General features: G+C 41.9%; 3 protein-coding genes across 5 annotated transcripts; 2 read left to right on the top strand and 1 right to left on the bottom strand.

The window, feature by feature from the left end:
• The first annotated feature begins 813 nt into the window (after positions 1–813).
• On the top strand, positions 814–1222 carry sst5 (somatostatin 5). The gene is made up of 2 exons (XM_078276313.1): positions 814–936; positions 1034–1222. The coding sequence occupies exons 1-2, from the start codon at positions 814–816 to the stop codon at positions 1220–1222; spliced, it is 312 nt and encodes a 103-aa protein (XP_078132439.1).
• A 650-nt stretch (positions 1223–1872) lies between these two features.
• On the bottom strand, positions 1873–10880 carry trip6 (thyroid hormone receptor interactor 6). Of its 3 annotated transcripts, none has more exons than XM_078276131.1 (11): positions 10790–10880; positions 10278–10313; positions 7983–8199; positions 7021–7124; positions 6677–6790; positions 5971–6576; positions 5424–5520; positions 5164–5333; positions 4568–4746; positions 4325–4445; positions 1873–3956 (listed from the first exon to the last, which is right to left on the bottom strand). In XM_078276131.1, exons 3-11 carry the CDS (start codon positions 8188–8190, stop codon positions 3825–3827), a joined length of 1731 nt encoding a protein of 576 aa, XP_078132257.1. In that variant the 5' UTR covers positions 8191–8199; positions 10278–10313; positions 10790–10880; the 3' UTR covers positions 1873–3824. The 3 variants fall into 3 exon arrangements, with proteins under 3 accessions (XP_078132257.1, XP_078132259.1, XP_078132258.1); XM_078276133.1 differs by having other exon boundaries at positions 5424–5517; XM_078276132.1 differs by lacking the exon at positions 10278–10313 and having other exon boundaries at positions 10790–10854.
• Positions 10881–14239: 3359 nt separating this feature from the next.
• On the top strand, positions 14240–19106 carry bcl6b (BCL6B transcription repressor). The gene is made up of 12 exons (XM_078276244.1): positions 14240–14567; positions 14934–15011; positions 15127–15353; positions 15528–15776; positions 15909–16043; positions 16237–16429; positions 16603–16799; positions 16902–17008; positions 17105–17236; positions 17320–17450; positions 17849–17986; positions 18112–19106. The coding sequence occupies exons 3-12, from the start codon at positions 15133–15135 to the stop codon at positions 18250–18252; spliced, it is 1644 nt and encodes a 547-aa protein (XP_078132370.1). The 5' UTR covers positions 14240–14567; positions 14934–15011; positions 15127–15132; the 3' UTR covers positions 18253–19106.
• The last annotated feature ends 43 nt before the right edge of the window (positions 19107–19149 follow it).

Below are 19149 nucleotides of genomic sequence, written 5' to 3'. Positions count from 1 at the left end.
TGTTCACTGCAAGGTTGTTGAATATGGTGTGCCACGCACCCAGAAGCGATCTCATAGCCACATAACCTATATTTTTTTATCTCATACTTGCTTATGATGAGGTAAGTGTTGATTTTTCAGTAATGGAAATACTGTATACATGTGAAGATAAGAATGATGAAGCTTAACTGTCCCACTTTACCAGTATTCACCCTATGAAGTGCTTTGTTTGCAGTTTGACATTTAGATGTTCTCTGTGTTTATTTTCCACTGACTCAAAGTGCATCCTCATTAACATTTGAGTCACATTGTGTCATTAACAACACTGCACAGCATGCAGGCCTCATGTTGAGTTCAGGAGACACCTACGAAGCTGGTGTAGCTAATCATGACTGACACAAGTAAAGTCGTATGTTACCATTAAGTTGATATTTAATATTTCACATGTAAAGTTAGTAAGTTACTAATCAACCTAAAGTCAGATCTGGAAGGTTTTGTTGGATGTGTTTTCTCCACGTCGTTGTGGCTAATGATGACCTTATCCTGTCCGGTGACACTTCTGTTCATCACACACCACCTCATTCCCTCGCCACCATTCTTCTCCACCAATCACATCCTTGTGTTAAGTTGAGGATGAGGAGGATTTGAAGATGAAGAGGCCTATTTATCAGCTCAACACATCCTACTCAGACAGTGATAACATTCAGCTCTTCCACCATCTGGCTTTCCGATTCCGGTTATATTTTGGACTTTCGCAGCGTTGCACATCCAGTACAGTGTTGAAAAGAGAATCAGGGAATATAAGATTCTTTTTTTTTGCAGTTTGAGGTGGAGATGCTTCGCTCTCAGGTGCAGGTTGTTCTTGTGAGCTTGTTTTCCTCTGTGCTGCTGGTGCAGGTCAACGGCGCTCCAAGCAGAGACATGCTGACACTGAGAGCAGACCTCGTAAACGACAAGGTGAGTGACTCTTATGTTTAATATTGCAAAGATTTCTTTGTTTGTTTGTTTGGAATTGAGATATGTTTGCTAATTTAGTTCCTTTTCTGTCCTTCAGGATCTTGCTCACTTGCTCATGCTGAGGTTTGTGTCTGAACTGATGGCAGCGAGAGGAGACGAGATGCTCCCCGAGCTGAAGCAGGAGGGAGACAGGGAGGAGCTAGTGCGGCGACATCTCCCCCTCTCCCAAAGAGAGCGCAAGGCAGGCTGCCGCAGCTTCTTCTGGAAGACGTTTACCTCGTGTTAACATAAGAAAAGAGCTGTTCAAGCTGGAGTACTTTTCTTTGTTTTGTAAATGTATTTTTAAAAGATAAATTAATCCATGTTTGCACACATTGTTGTAACTGGATCATTTGTTATAAAGTTGTATGTGTTGAGATTGGCAGGGATGTACAAAGTGTCTAAAATAACATTTTCTGATTTTAAAGGGTATGTATCCTGATTTATCTTTATGTGTGTCTTAAAGGGGTATCCAAGCCCATTTTTTTATTGCACTTCCATAAAGTGTGGAGACCTACAAGAGAGACAGTTACACAAGAATTGTCAGAATTACAGCAGCAGGGTCTCAAGTATGGGTCAAGCTTCCCAAAATGCTGTATCCTACATTTCCCATAATGCAACTTAATTACATATTTTAACAGACCCTCCCTGTCTGGTGACGTGATCTTTCAAACTCCACACCCCAAACCAAAAGATTTAATGCAGGCTTTTTGCTAAAAAAAAATAGACTCCAAGCCCAAGCCGAAAAAACCTTTGATTTTTTCAGACTTTTTTCAAGCCACAGAAGGCATTCAGGATAAAAAGAATATTGTGTGAACCGTATCCTGATGTGTAAAAATCAGAGTGCCCCTTCAAGTTTTGAACATGACAGTGTTTGTATAAAAACGGACAAATATACCGATTTACTTGTCATTTTAATAATCAATTGTGTTACTACAACCTGTATTAAGAGAAAATCTACCCATGTGTTCACATTCTCGCCCATGTAATGTAACTAACTACCATTTCCACTTCAACAACCTGCTTATTCTGTACAAAATGCCTCCGTGTGAATTCATCAGTGGACGAGGTCTGCTGCAGTACCACTGGCTTTGATCTACAGGCTCCAATTCACAGCATTTCAAAGTGAACACACAGTAAGCATAATAAACAGAGGACTGTGTAATAAAAACAAAATGATGGGATTCAAGGAGTATGACACAAGAGTTGAAGGGTCAGGATTTTAAAAATAACACATCTGAGCGTGAATGAAATGATAACCCTTAGTGATAAAAAGCAGATTAATACGGTATATACATCGTGAGATAAATTAACAAGTGATGAACAAATGCAGCTGAACCGTTTTAGCATGATAAAAAAAAAAAAGAGAAATTTCACAGACAAATCCAGTTTAAAAAAAAAAAAAAAGTATCATTATGAAACTGAAGGACATCCTTGAGATAAGGCTTTCAAATTTCTAGCCCTTTAAGTTACACGAATACAAAATTCCGGACGGAAAGACATAACAAATACTGTAGCTCCAAAGTCTCAGAGAGTGACAACTCGGCCCACGAGTGCAAGGATGAACAAACATCAAATCCGCAAGTTGTATTCCAAAATCATATTAAATTCCACTTTAACCAGTACGTAAAAGTATTTGTGTATGTAAATCAATTAACTCGATATACTTGTAAATTGAGTATAAGTTTAGTTTCATACATCCTCCAGCTGACACATGACATGTACAAACTCTTCACATGATCTCAAATTTCAGGATGTTTTTCAAGCGAACCAACACCCTGTTTTCCTACGACAGAAGAAAGCATTTGACTTCATTGCACCGTCATCTTCAATGTACAGTAACAGTCAAGTATCAACCAACAACAAATGTTATTCAAACCAAAGCAAGATTGTGTGTTGTAGACATTCAAAGTGTTATTCTCGACGAATAAAAACAAAAAAGGCAACAATCCTGTTATGAGCTTCAATAATTAAACATGATATTGTTATGTTGGAGATGTACACCGGATTTGTTCTAGCAAATACTGTACTAGCATTTAATAAAAGCTCAAAGAAGAAAGAAAAAAAAAAACACATCTAGGTTGTAAGGTTAACTACACATTCCTTTTGTCTACATTTCTCCTGCTATATGAGGCTACTTCTCTGCAAAGATCCACTGCACCGAAGGCTACTTCCAAAACAGTTGGGAAGTTTGATTGTCAAACCAAACCAGCCTGTTATGTACAGTCACAGTTGTTGCATTATGTGCTTTTAATATGCTTGCTTTGAGGCAGTTCTACATTTTGACATTTAGTGTTTTACAAATGTCATTTATTATCATTAATGCTGCTTCTTTGAAGAAAAAAAAAAAAGACCCTCATTTTCAGGTCCAAATTTATGTTATGCTTCCATACTTTCATTGTCTTAGACAGTGATAATAATGTGCAAGCTAAAAGTTGAGCAGTACCGATAAATGGTAAGTGGAGCCCAAGCTGCCTGCAGGTCAGGCCACGGTCATACTAATACTGAACTAAACGTGAAAAATTGGGCAGCTGTGTACCAAAAAAAAAAAGAAAATGTAGCAGGACATCTGATTGAAAGGAAACTAGTGAGGTGGTTGCTCCATCAGGACTCTGTCTCAAAACATGTTCCTCTGCAAATTAAATTACAGCTGGATACCAACAGAGGGAACTATAGCAAAGTTTATGTCATAGTCAGCGCAACCAAGGGAGAAAAGAAAAAGCACCTCACGAGTCTGAGCAAAGCAGGGGCATTTCCTGTCTCCGCCATCAGTAATGTGTAATATGTTGACTGTGCGTGGATTCGTGGGAGTTCTGAAAGGTGGAGCGGATGCACGCAAAAGGCCTTTGTTAGCAGTCAGTGGAGATTTTGGCTGAGAGGTCCTGGATGCGGCAAGCGCTGCAGCTCTTACACAAGATGTGGCCGTCCAGCGGGTAACAGCCTCGGCCCTCCCCTTCAGAGGACAGCAGGAGCCCACATTCCTGATCAACACAGACACTCAAGTCAGGTCAAATAAACACTCACATGGTCTCATCCCATAAGTACATTTGGGGCACTCTAAAACACTTTAGCTTTTACTGTAGAGAATGTGGTAACTCAATCCTACACTTTGCTGGAAAGTTTAGGATTTTTGCACACATATTACACTAATCAAGGTGTTATTTTTGCCTTTTATGACTGATATAACGTGACTCCTATGATCTCCTTTAATCAAAAATAGCTTTTTCAGTCCTTTATTCTTCAATAAAAACTGACAAAACTCTCAAATCTATGAAATAAGAAGTTTTAAATGAACAAAGCCTGATGTTTCTGGTACTTTGTGTTATACAATCTTGTCCAGTTGACTCACCTCACAGACGTAACAGTTAACGTGGAAGCTGCGGTCCAGAGCGACTATCCTCACTGTCTCCTCCTGGCCCTGTTCGGGCATGATGGGCTCACCGCAAACTGAACAGCGAGGAGCGTACTTCCTGCCAGGGAGAACAAGCACCAACATTTACGGGTTTGTGGACTTGCCCGTCACTTCTCTTTAAATACCTAAGGTCAAAAAGAAACCTAGGAATAGCGTCATGGCGTTTGAATGTCTTTATACCTATGGAAGTCATCGATGCAGTGTATCTGAGAGGTTGCATCCACGGTGAAGGGCACCCCATCCAAGCAGCAGTTACAGACCACACATGTGAAACAGCGAGGATGGTAGGCCTTTCCCATGGCCCGCAGGATACGGTCCAGGATGGGCTTGGAGCACTTTGAACAGCGCTCCAATGTACTCTGACAAGAAAAGTAGAAAGGTGTGTGTGGATCAGAGTAGCAATGACTGCAAGTTGTTTGAACATGAAACATTTTTATTTGCAGACTTTTTAGAACAAGCATGGGCTAAAAAGGTAGGCTGCTTTGTATCGATGACTCTCTGTCTGGAAGTGACATTCCCTGTTATTTATTTATTTTTTGTGTCTGTGGTTCTGTTTTATGTATGAAATGTTTAGTTCTAGTTGGACAATTTATGGGTTACACTATTGTGTTGTGGCTGCTGTAATACGTTTTCTTTACTCTTTATTTTGTGCAAAGTAGAGTATGTTGGGTGTGGACATTGGACCAGAAGCTGTGGATGAAATTACTGTTTCATATATAAAAATATAAATCATTAAAAACAGGCATTGTTTTATCTGTTAAGGATGCTTTACTTACAATGTAACAACTCTCACAGTAACTCTTCTTGTCGAGGGCGTAGAAGGGTTGCCCTCGGAGACGGCCGTGGCAGGTGATGCATGTGAAACACTCCACGTGGAACACCTGCTCCATGGCGATACAGCCATTGCCGTCGCCGACCACGTTGTCACCACAGCGGGCACAGCGGCCTGAAAGTCAAAGAGTTGTGCATCGGTTTCATTTGAAATGCCAGAATGCAGGTTTTGCTGTGTCATTAATGTAATGAGTAACGGCTGTACCAAAATAGTCCTCCACGGGGGGGTGGTTCATATCATATACCAACTTCTTGGTGAGTCGATCCAACTCTTCCTCAGGCCTAGTTGTTGCTATTCCCTGCTGGAAGAAAAGAGGATACGAACAAAGATAAGAAATCATCCCTTTTGTAACCAAGGTTCATTTAATTTTTATGATTTTTAGGGCTGGGTATGTACTGTACATACAATGTCTGCTCAGATTCATAATTGTTTTCTTTCATCAGATATGATTTAATTAAAATGTTATGTTATTGTATTGCTGCTTGTGTAAAATGAAAACAGTTTTGTAGAAAGGCATGTTAACATTTCATAAAGTAAGGTTTTTAAAAAGGCAGGTACCATACTGGCCCTAGTATCCAAAAATGTCAAATGATACCCAGCCCTTATGATACTATATTTGTATGCATGCTGTTATTCAGTACAATAAATGCTCACACGGCATTTCAATCTTTTAATTTGAGTGTGTGAGATACTTTCCAATGTTCCAATTTCCTTTAAAGCTCACATGTAATAGACAGACATGTGTCCCTACCTTACTGGACTGATAAGCAGGACTCTGTGCAGCCCCTGACCCTGTTTGATTATTTTCCATCCCTCTCTTGGACATTGGAACCTGGTTAACTCTTCCTCCAGGTCCTAAGCCACTCCCCTTGTACACCGCCTCAGAGAGCATCTCCTGAGCTTGTGAGCTGGGATGTGAAGGGTACCAGCCCTGCGGACTTGTCTGAGTCTGGGGAGGGGGGCGTGACACATGCTGGCGAGGAGGGGGTGGTGTGTAGGCCTGTTCAGCCTGCCTGCCTGTCTGAGAGTAGGTGACAGGCTGTGCCGTCTTGACCTGGACGCTGAACCTGGGCCCAGTAGGAGTTGAGGCAGTGGTGTAGGAGGCCGGGACGGGCTGAGGGTAGGGCTGAGAGTAGGGCTTAGGGGTTGAAGAGGGGGAGTAGTAGTTCTGCTGGTGGGAGGTGGAGTACTGAGGTGACTGGTGCTCGCTGGGGTAGGGGGGCGCTGGGTGGTATTGGCTCTGGGGATGAGGTGGGTAGCCCCTGGATGGCCGACCCTGAGGAGGGGCTGCGCTCTGGTGTGCAGGCTTGTAGTGATCCCCTGAGAGGTACTTGTTGTAAGGCACATTGTCGTACAGCTGTGGGGAGAAAATGTATACAGTTAAGTACCAGTGGCAAGATTTGCACAATAATTATGAAAGTAACAGGCAACTATGTCAATAAAGTTTATTGCCCTACTTGTGTGCTGGAGTCCTGTGGGTGGCTGTCCAGAGCCGCGAGCATACTGGTGAGGGAGTCAATATCCGCATCGATTTTAGAGTGAAAACTTGCTGGCTTTTCAGGACCACGGTGCTAACAACAGAACAGCACAAGAAACATGTTAATACATACACGGACTGTGTATTAATGAAAACATCATAAGATCTAAACTTGTTCCTGCTGTGATCTCTTTTACCGTGTAAAGGTGACAGCTTAGAGATTTCTTTAAAGCCAGAGGTCCAAATGTATGCACGTAAAACAACTCAAAAAGATATTTTATGAGACGTTTTGTTATCAGCAAAGCTACAGAAAAATGCACCCACCATCAGCTCGTAGCTGTCCATGTGAGGGCTCCAGATATGGTCTTCTTTAGGACCATGGGGAGGGGGGTAATAGTGATCGCTCGACGAATGATGAATGGGCCCACCTTCAGGTTAGAGAACAGATATCAAAAAGACAATTTTTATTAAAGGTCCCATGGCATGAAAATTTCACTTTATGATGTTTTTTAACATTAATGTGAGTTCCCCCAGCCTGCCTATGGTCCCCCAGTGGCTAGAAATGGCGATAGGTGTAAACCGAGCCCTGGGTGTCCTGCTCTGCCTTTGAGAAAATGAAAGCTCAGATGGGCTGATCTGGAATCTTGCTCCTTATGAGCTCATAAGGAGCAAGGTTACCTCCCCCCTTTCTCTGCTTTGCTCGCCCAGAGAATTTGGCTCACCCATGAGAGAGAGACATCATGGCTTTCAAACGAGCAAAGTAGCAGTTGGTCAAGGCCACACCCCCCACCCTCCACCTTGCCCACCCCTCTCCTCCTCAATAGCTACAGACACAGAAATGGCACATCCTAAGGAAAGCTCATTGTGGGACTGGCTCTAGAGGCTGTTTTCTGCACCAAGGTTGAATTTCTGGAAAGACACTTCAGATACAGTATTAGGGGACCACTAAGGTCTATATAAAAGAGACTTCAGATACAGTATTAGGGGACCACTAAGGTCTATATAAAAGAGACTTCAGATACAGTATTAGGGGACCACTAAGGTCTATATAAAAGAGACTTCAGATACAGTATTAGGGGACCACTAAGGTCTATATAAAAGCATCCAAAGAGCACCATGTTATGGGACCTTTAATATGACCTACAGATTGGATATATTGAGGGTTTGGAAATTAGGGGGGAAAAAAAGAAAATATAAATAAAGTGATGCCAATAATGTATTTATTTAGATCTGATCAGTGAAAGTACATTCAAAGGACTCTGGTCCGTGTCTAGTGGTGTTCTTACCTGTGGGTCCAGTTGCCATGTACCTGGTGGCCATCCCTCCTCCTCCTCCTCCGTTCTGGTCATAGGGGCCATATTTTGGCCGGAAGTCGGATGTCCCTTTTTTGTTGGGGGCTCGGTACATTGCTGACCCGGCAGAGTGAGACATCTGGGGCACAGCTCGCTCTGGGCTATCCAGAGTCCTCGGTGGAAGCCAGGTGGGACCGGACATGGCAGGGTTCTGAGATCAAAAAGAGGAAGGAAAATGTTTCCGCCATGTCGTGTTTTTTAAAAAAAAAAAAAAGTTTATATTGTAATATGACTGGAACATTTATTTTTCAATACTGACTGTGCTTTGCCCAATTTCAGTTGACTGAGTATGCATGATTTTCATCTTTCATCAATAATTTGCATGAGCACAGCTGTGGCTGCTGTGTGTATTTGTGTCATAGGTAACCAATGGAAACTAAGGGATGCTTCAGACTTTGTTTCCTATGGCAACGGGGGGGAACACAGATTAAACAATAGGCTTTTAGTTGAGCAGCAGGAAGAGAGCAGCCATTCTGAAAGGCTCGGGGATTTCCAGCAGGCTCGCACATTGCTCTTAAACGTGTGCGAGTGTGTTTGTGCACTTTGAGACAAAAATGCATGCAAACGCTCTCCAGCACAAAAACTCATACACAGATTCACAAACAGGTGCAAATCTGTGGTGACCCCTCGCCTGTTATCCGCCACAATGGTTATTGTCTTTGGATGTTTACACACTGGTATCATTGATTTCCAAATGAAGCGGAGACAAAAACAGGGCAGGAAATGTTGCGTAATGATATGGGTCTGTATACACGTGAACACCTGGCTCATAATAACAATATATTACTATGTACTCTCTGTGGGATAAATAACAACGCTGCAGCACACAGCTGAGCCACAAAGTGCTGACTTGCACCGAAGATACTGAGGTCTTTAAGGAAATACATTGATAAATGTGAGAGATTTATAGAAACTGTCACAAATCACCTAACAAGGAAAATAAGATCCTTTATTGGGGGTAAACGAGCAAACAAATATTGTTCTTTACAAATAACAAGACACTTTCTCTTTATATAGCTTTCTAAATTGAATACCACTGGGGGTTAGATGAAGTAATATCCCTGTGTACTCTGGTAACCTCTGTTGGCATCCGACATTACATTTACCAATATTATAAAAGGAAAATAACAATACAAAAATAGAGTGAAATTATCTATTCTACATGCACAAAGGAAGCAAGCTTAATAATGTACTGTTGTATCCTTTTTTTGGTAAGCCACTGTGTCATTGATGCAATTGACAAGCCAAAACAAATCAGTATGGTCAGAGTGGAAAAAATTAACCGCCCACTCAGACTGATTGCATGTGGGCAGTGTGGCCATCATAAATCCTTGTTGGTAAGAGGATTATAATGATGGATGAGAAGATGATATAGACATACAAAAAAATAATGCTTGAACATGGCATTTAGGTCTTTTGGTTGGTTGACTTTTATTCTCTCTGTTCATGGGGTTGTTATGGTTATCATTAAACCAGTATCAGCATGGACTTGACTGACATTTCACAGTGACCACGTGGAGGAAAGAGTGACCACCACCTCCACAATCGACCTGATTTAAGCCTCTGAATCCGGATGAGCACACACTCAAATCCGAGGACGGCTGGACCAGGAAAATAATCTCAACGGTTTTATCACTGTGCGTGCTTTAAAGCCAATTATGACTTTGTTTTTACGTCATTTAAAACCACATGGCTCGTGCATTTGTCCTCCTATTATTTCGGCTGGAGCTCTTGCTGGATGCACAGGAGGTGTAGCTGCTCATGGAATTTCAAAGTTGATGACAGTCACAAGTGTCAAGCACGAATAAACAAATACGACATCCGGTATTTTTACAATTCAAAATAAAATGACCTACCTTAAGCCTTTCAGCAACACAAAAATACCCGATTAAAAAGGAAGTGGGCCTACAGCTGAAATAACTGGTATCAAATGCAAACCTATTTCACGTTACTCCTCATTGACTCATATTCTCAGCTATACACACTGGTCTTGTCATTCTGTAACACATAGGGTATTTTTTCACGCATTTATTTTGAAGGCAAGATGCTCTGGTTAGCTTAACTGTACATATTCTATGTTTGTAACAATGTAGCGAGCGATATGGGTTAGCTCAATTGAACAAAATAACAGGAAGACAACAGAACTTAAGTCATTATGGGTAAGGAATTAGGATAAAAACTATACGTAAATTCTCCAATAAACATTAGCAACCTATTAGCATGTCCTACCTTTTACAGTGACTCTCCTCTTCCCTTCAGTCTCATCTACAAAACAAGAACAATATAAAATTGGTAAAATAAATCATAGACGTCGCATTAAAGACAGATAGCGACATTTTCCTGTGTTTTATTGGTAACGTTAACGTCTCGTACGAACGAATAGAGAGACTAGCAATAAAACTGCTCAGTTGGTCGTCCAAATCTGTCCTTTGTGCGTCACTTATGTGTAAAACATACTACTTAAGTAATATAATAACCCACCATGAAGGATAATTCGCAATAATTAACTTTAATAGCAGGCTTGTTTACTTGTTTGCTAGCCTGTTTTGAACTCGAGCAAAGCTCGTGCCTTGCCTCCAGGCTAACTTCAACACAACCGAATAGGAAACAACGAAAAAAACCGACACCTACCGCCTGAAATAAGCCTCACATACACAATCTATGCCTCTTTTTAAATGTTCAAAGGTCAGTGAAAGTTGTCCCGAGATAACTTTCTTTTCGATTTAGCGTCGTTAACCTACTTTGTGACGGATCCAGAGGCCTTTAGCAGCAGCAGCAGCTCCTCACTGCATTCCCGACGTGTGACGTAACTGCCGTGTGTGTGTGTGTGTGTGTGTGTGTGTGGGTGGGTGGGTGGGGGGGGGGGATGGTCACATGGATTTTTGAAAAATAAAAGTACAAAACTCGACCTTTATTATATATATATACTAGCATATTGAGTTTTTATTGTAAAATCCCATAACCATAAATTCTAAGCAAGATTATTTTAGCTTTTTGGGCTGAATGTTATGTTTAAGAAATCTCCACTTCAGACTTTAAAGTAAAAAAAACATTTGCCAAATATTAAATAAAGCTAAATACAGCTGCATCAAAGTGTTGCCTAAAATACTCACGCCTACCAGTTAAAATATCATAATAACGAAAACTGTGTCTTTAATCTTGTCTGAATGGGTTTTTCTTTTCCTTTTTTTAACTTAAAACAACAGAGATATACTTAAACATACTAAAGACTGCAATAATATTACAGTAAATAATTATTTCAAGATAAGGTTAAATAGAATGTTATTCATCCCAAAATACATAGTAAAATAAATAAATTACATAATCTTATATGCATACAAATGTCCTCTATTTACATGTATCTACATATTTACTAAAAGTAAAATAAAAGTAAAATTTGAAAATAAAATAAGGTACAAACTAAAAAAAACTACAAATAAGTGTGCAATATATAAAGTATTAAATAGTTAAAAAGTGTGCATTAGTGTGTAATTATGTTAAAGTGAATATGTATTGACAACCAAGGCAAACTGTGAACATTGGCAACCAAATGTATGCATAGTCTTAAAGCAGTTTATTCCCGACTTATCTATCCATATCCGTTTTACACTTTGGAAAAAATGCCACTTGAGCAAATATTCGAAACCCAAATTATGCTGACCTCAGAAAACTGAGGACAACTGAGCTGTACCAACTCATGATGTGCTTTATATTGTTATTTAGCATGAGCCTAATGCTGTCAAATTTTGATTTATGTTTACTGTATTGATATTTAAGGTTATTTTATTTTGGGTTTTGAGGGATAAACATTGAGCACACATGACTTAATGGGTATGTTTTTTTTCTATATACACAGTTGTTTACCACCCTGCAAGCAGCAGTTAATATGGAGGTCAAAGAGCTTGCTTTATTATTTTGTGTTTCAAAAGATTTGGGTCAACTGTCCCTCTCCTGTTACCCTCCCACCCTTTATCTTCTTCTTCTTCCTCCCACTTCACCCAGCACCATTTTGGAGGCCCACTGATCTCCTTAAGGCGCTTCTTCAAAGGAAGCGTTTCATAACTTGTTTATTTTTTATTTCTATGTCTATCTCTGCCAATAAGTGGACAAACAACCAAGGCTGGGATATCCCAGCTTCTTCCTCCTGCTCCTCCTACCAGTAGCTCTGTGCTTGTTTGCCCTTATATGTCCACAGTGCTCGGCAATCACAGGAAGCGGCAGTTCAAGCAGATCTGTTATTATTGTCGGAGCCATCAACATCTTTGGCACCAACTGGGGGATTTGAAGTCAAAGCATGGCTTCAGCCCATATACGTTATCAGATAAACAATATAGTTCTGTCCAGACTACTAGGAAACCACAAAGAAGGGGAATCCCTGTCTTTGTTCTGTTTGAGTGAGGAGTGACAGCAGTTAAATAGATGTTGAAATATTTCATTTGCTCTTGAAATTTCACAAAAGTGTGTTTGTTCTTCATTTAAGACTTGCAGAAAGTTTTTCAATTTGATGGTAAATAGTACCAGCTCTGCATTTGATCAAGAACATGGTCGGTGGGTTGCTGATGGGCACTGACAGACGGGGTAACATGCAGGAAGCCACTGAGAGTGTTGCCAAGCCTTGCCAACGGGATGGACTCAATGGCTTCCGCCTATTGGTGAACCTGTTTAGTAATGTTCTCACTTTTCCTCCACCGCCCCCCTCATCCGTTCTTCTCACAATGCCTGGAAGTAGCTGAGACCTACATCTCCCTCTCTGTTTTCTTAATCGTTGTTTTCCTTTATGGTTTTTCCTTTTTACAAAGCCCACAATTGATCAGACCTCCATCCAAACAAATAAAAGCACAAGGACACGCGCACAAGCTGTACACCATGCATACACTTTACTTCCGACTTAAGGATTTAGATCCAAACATGGTCATGTTGTCTAATTATTATTTCATGTTTGACACATTTGCTTTTCATAAACATTATATTTTACTTTTTTACAAGTTGCAGCTCAACATTTAAACTAGACCTGCACGCAGGTATACCTAGGTCCAAGCATACAATGCCAAAACGAGTTTCTGCCTTACAGCCCACTGAAGTTGCAGCTCAATATTACATACAGTATTTCATATTTTTCTTTTGATTGGGTTCAGTACTCAATCTTATCAGTGAAAATAAAAATAAGTTTTCTCTCTATTAATCAAAGGTCCACTTGCTTCATCCGGCAATCCTTGTGCAGGCATGGTTTATCTCAATCAACCTACAAGATTTCTCTCCTCTTCCTTCCATGTCTCCTGTGAAATACTTTGATGTGAACACACAGTTCATAGTTCACTTGTGCGGTGCCTCGATTAACTGTCCTGCGCCTGGTATTCTGTGACCCCTAGGCTGTACTGAGAATGAGGCGACTTTCCGCTTGTTTTTTAGTTATTCATGACCTCTGAGACCTTGTCCCCTCACTGCTTTGCCCCCCTCCATCTCAATTCCTCCTCCCTTGTCTCCTGTTCGCTTTATTATTGACGGATGTCCTGCGCAGGCGTTTTCATCCATGTCTCTGAGCAGCTTTGCAGGATGCATTCAGAAGTGTGTGTGTGTGTGTGTGTGTGTGTGTGTGTGTGTGTGTGTGTGCGCGAGTGTGTGTGTGGGTGTGTAGGGCAGTTCCTGCACATCTGTCGGCTGCATTGCTCTCAGTCGGGGAGGGGTTAAGGTTGTTTTTCACCACCAGGAGAAGGTGTCTCCCATCTAGAACGATCGTTTTGGTCTTGCTTCCTTCCTTTTGGTCCTCATAACACGACGCCTCTGCTCTCAGGCAACAAGCCACAAGTTTCCGGACGCTGTTGTGGAGTACATACTAATGCCCATTTACCTGAACTGGTCAACTTAGCAATGACACATTTTCTCTTTGCTTCTTATATTTACATACTATCCTGAGAAATTAAGAAATGCTTGAGAACCTGTGCACCAAAATATAAGTGAAACTTGTGTGAATAATGGAGAAAAAAAAAACTCCCCATATACTAAACAATATGTTTGTCTTCTAGCTTCCTCTGTCCTGGAGAGGTGTGAAGGCTAGGAAAGCGTTGGTGGGGGGAAGACTGATGTTTTACCCCTGGATAGCCAGGCACGTACCGCCTCTCCCTAAGGGTCCTCATATATATTTTTTCAACGTGGCACAAAAACACACTATGCTTTCCTGCCATTACTTCGCTCAGAGCTATGGGGGTTTAGACAAACTAATAAGCCACTAAAAATACTTGGAGCCCGGGGCCTGGGCTAGGGCTTTTCCTGCGTTGCTTCCAGTGTACGCGTGGGCCATTGAGGAAAGAGGAAACAAGCAGCTCTGGTTGTGTGAGGGCTTCCTGCACTACATTATAAAGAGTTCCCTCTCTTCAGCCTCCCCTTACAGTGTTGTTCAGAGCCAGTGGAGACTGTGGGTGAGCCCCTGCTCCACATCTTTGATTGTGGACTGTGCACTGAGCTGGGAGGGGGGTTTGACGTCAGCGCGGTGCACGCTAGTTCTCGTCCCTGCTGGTCGGGGTAAGTTGGAAAGTTGCTGGCTGCCTGATGACTGCTTTCTTGGATTGATCTGTTTGTTTTTTAGAATGTTAATGGTTAATGATTTTGCCCTTTCTTGATTAATCCTAAACATTTTAACATTTAAGTTTGTCAGATGAGGATGTCCATTTGATTTGAATTGTTTTCAATGACTGTAGAGGTCCATGTAGAACTTTTGAAATGCTTTGAATTTTAGATTTTTTACAACATTTAGTGTCTTCTAAGAGTAGTGAATTCTCACTACTTTGCTGCATTTTGCTACTCCCTTGATATCTGCAATAATGTGACTAGTAAAGCTTAATTATTTAGATTAAAGAGTGGATGTTTCTTGTTGTTTTCCTCATGCAGGTACGAGTAGGGAGCTGGTCTCACCTAACAGATGTGTCTGGGACACTCCAGTCTATTTATTCCATAAAATACACACAGGTAGGTTCATTATTGTGCATCCTAATTTAAAAACATATAACTCTGTTTATGCAAACATTCAAAATAATGTGCATTAGTCTGTTGCTTCATACACAGTACAATGCCTTCTCAACAGAAACAGATGAACGTGATGGAAGTATTGGAAGGAAACAGGGTGGACAGAGTGCAGGAGATGAGGGCTGCTGCCCCGGCCGAGGGATACGTGAAGGAGTTCACGCGCCATTCCAACGACGTGCTGCTGAACCTGAATGAACTCCGGCACCGGAACATCCTGACAGACACCACCCTGGTTGTCGGCGACGTACACCTACGTGCGCACTGTGCTGTGCTTGTGGCCTGCAGGTTGGTGCTAAGACCAGTGCATATACACAAAGTAGTCCCTCTGGAGGAGTCTTCAGGTTTTCTCTGGATTTCCACCGTTTCAGCCTCACTTCCCTTATTTAAAACATTGCACTGTATCCAAATACCATGGGTATTAAATTCGTACTTACTACGTTTTTCCTTCTCTCTTCTCAGCGGGTTCTTCTACTCGCTGTACTCCCACCGTGTGTTGCTTCAGGGGCGTGGTGGCAGCGGGGAGCAGCTTATGACCGTGTCTCTCCCCAACACCTTGAACCCATCTTGCATCTCCCTGCTGCTCGACTTCATGTACACCTCCCGCCTCCCCCTGACACCAAGCACCGTCCCCGGGGTGCTCACTGCCGCAACCTACCTGCAGATGGACCACGTGGCCGATACCTGCCGGGATTTCATGCAGCTGCACTGGTGAGGGACTGGGAAGAACATCAGATGATATCATGAATTATGAATAAAAATAAAAAAACTCCAGTGTTGGTTTTAATGTGTCATCTTGCATGTTTTTCACTTAAGTGGTTGACAAGTTCTTTGTTTTTTCAGCAGGGAGAATATGAGTGTAAGACACCCTCAACTGGAGCTGGATTCCAGGGTGTCTGTAGCCTCTGTAGCCCCCAAAGGAGGGGCCCTGCCCAATCCAGGACCCCAGAGATTACTCCCAACAGCAGTGGCAACAAGGTAGTAGATTTATGTGTGTAACTGCAAACGATTAAAGGAGCTGAAGGTGGCAGAAAGTGCTCCGTGGGTGTGACTTTGGGTTTGTATTGGGGTTTTGTTTGCAGGTTGTCACAAGTGCTGCTGCTGGGGTTTGTGTACTTTTGTCTGTTGACCGGCGTAGCTCATTACAGCACTTCCTTTGTTTCTCCTGCAGTGTCCCTGCGGAGGTTGTGGGCTCTCTCAAGCCAGGGGCTTTCCCGACCTGCCAGCTCGGGTCAAAGGAGTTGAAAGGAGAACCTGAGTCGCCCCTCATGGGTACCCCGAATCCATCTCCAGACAGCCCCGCCCGCTCCAGCTGCCAACCTAACTCTCCAGCAGAATCTAACACCTGCAACAAAAACCTTGTGGTGAGTTTAAAGATTCAAATGTTAAACGTTGTTTATGTTGATACAAATACAAGGGACCCTATAATTTTGACTAAGTGGTAGATTACTAAAAACAGTTTATATTACCACTGGGAAGTTTTGTTTTACATTTCAATTTAAGTAATAGCTTTTTGTTTATCTTTGTGTGACTCCAGGCCACGCCGGACCCAAAGTCTTGCAATTGGAAAAAATACAAGTACATTGTCCTCAACCCTCTCTGTGCAGCCACCGCGGTGAAGGAAGAGGAGATGGAGGAACCACAAAGTAACACATCACCCGTTGGCGACAGGATGGGCTCGACACCCAGAGCAACAGAGGCGTGGTCTGGAGAAGTGCCTGGTCAGATTGATAGGTAAACTAGAATAATGAGAATGATGAGATGATAGACGAAAAGAAATCTAATTTCTTCTGCAAAGTTGTTGCAAATGTGAAATGATGAACCATTCTTCATCAGACAGGGGCAGGCCTCCTGCTACGACGGTTCTGGCCGAGCCCCTCCCCTCGGGCCACCCCACTCTGTGGATCACCCAACAGTGCTTCCCACTCACAAGGAGGGAACAGGTACAAGCCAAACCTCTTTCGTATTGCAGACATTTTACTTTTATGCCTTAAATAAATATTTTTTCAAACATCTTTATATTTTGTCTGCTTCCTCAGTCTCACCCTGCACCATTTTCCCAAACCTGCACCCCACTGATCCAGAGGCAGCCCAACATGCAATCAAGCGTGAGAACTACTATGTGCCCTACTGTTACTCTGGCAACCTTCAAGGAACCAAGACTGGCTCAGGTGAGGCTATAAAAAAAAAAATATTTTTCTCATTCTTTCTTTATTTGAAACCAGTACCTGACGCTGAGCTTTGCCCCTGGCAGGTGACAAGCCATACCGCTGTAATGTGTGCGGCGCCCAGTTCAACCGACCTGCCAACCTGAAGACTCACTCTCGCATCCACTCAGGAGAGAAGCCTTACCGCTGTGACACCTGTGGCGCACGATTTGTTCAGGTGAGGGTTAACTCTGTGTGTGTGCATGAGCACTTGCGGGGAGAGGAAGTGCACTTCTTCATAAAACAAAGAACGTTTCCTCTTTTTCTCATAAACAGTCCTGTAGGGCGTAACAAATGAAGCACCTGCTCCAGAATGTATCTATAAACACTACCAAGAAATCATGTAGTTGGATGTCAGACGATTCTTGAAAGCTTTATTACATAGAGAGAAACATATAATGTTAGTGAGTCCAGTTTGAAGGAGACAATTTGAAAATTGGATACATATCGTTAGACACCACCATTTTATTAGTCGTCAATCTGTGATGCCTGAGGGTTTATTTAGGCTGATAACTTTTTCAAATTCAAATCTTGTCACACTTGTCAACCTGTTTGTGTGGTTGGTCCTGGTGTTAGGTTGCCCATCTGAGGGCCCACGTTCTGATCCATACGGGGGAGAAACCTTACCCCTGCCACACATGTGGCACCCGCTTCCGCCACCTGCAGACCCTGAAGAGCCATTTGCGCATTCACACTGGAGAGAAGCCTTACACCGTGAGTCCGAAAACAAACACTGTCTGTTCGGCTAATATACAACAAACACACAGCGCGTAACACACAGAAGATCATGTCATGCCACTGCTGTTTAATCTGTAATCTGTGGACCTCTTGATTTTCAGTGTGAGAAGTGTGATTTACACTTCCGCCACAAGAGTCAGCTGCGTCTTCACCTGCGGCAGAAACACGGGGCCGTCACCAACACCAAGATCCGCTACAAGGTCCTGACCGAGCCCTACCAGCCCATTCTGCAGGCCTGCTGAAGACCTCTGACCTTTGACGCATTCCTCACGTCCGTCACGTTGGTCGGAATAATATCTGAATCTGTCATAAAATGTGAAATTTGGTGAATGAATTAACTTCAGCAGTTTTAAATTATTAGCACCCGGTTTTTGAATATGAGGTGGTAATTTATAACTTTTAACAGTATGGTTGGATGACCAGCTTGGGCATCACGTACAATGTTAGAATGGATTCCATTTGGAGAAAGAGACTTTTACAAATGACTTTTAGAGCTTGGAGCTGATTATTAGTATGAATCTATAGAGTTCTTTAGAAATCCTGGGTGGCTTTCCTGCGATGGAGTTATTGTTAAGAAAAAGTTTTCTTTTGTGGGTTTGTGAAGGGATAAAAAGAAAGGAACAAGATATGGAAAGAAAGGTCAAATGTTTTTGGGTGTGTGTACACTGAATTTGAAAGAAGTATGAGTATGTGAATGGTTTAAACGAAAGATAAAGCAAGTTTTATGAAAGAGAGGTGGTGAGTTTTTAGAGTCAATTAAATTCTAACATTTGTTTCAAGCCTGGCAATGTGCTTCTTAAATGTGTATTTATCTTAACCTTGAGGCCTGGGGCCTGCATGTTCATTAAAAATAAATCAGAGGAGGCAGTGATATCTGCTTTTATAGTCCGAGCAGGCAAAGGACTTAGTCGTCTCTTGAGTGTAAAGTACAGAAGTTAAATTATATACATTGTTTCCTGACATGAACAATTAAAACAAGATGACTGTAAGCAATTGGATAAGTAATAATAATATTACAGTTGTATGTGTATGAGTTCATTTGCTGGACAAAGATGGTTTGTACAATCTAAATTAAATCATTTTTATATGAATTGGATTTATTTGGTGTTCAGTGTCTCATTTAATAGCATTCTCTGACA

Source organism: Sander vitreus, chromosome 19 (assembly GCF_031162955.1).
Source record: "Sander vitreus isolate 19-12246 chromosome 19, sanVit1, whole genome shotgun sequence".
NCBI classification, from domain to species: Eukaryota; Metazoa; Chordata; class Actinopteri; order Perciformes; family Percidae; genus Sander; species Sander vitreus.
This window is presented reverse-complemented; position numbering and strand designations above follow the sequence as displayed.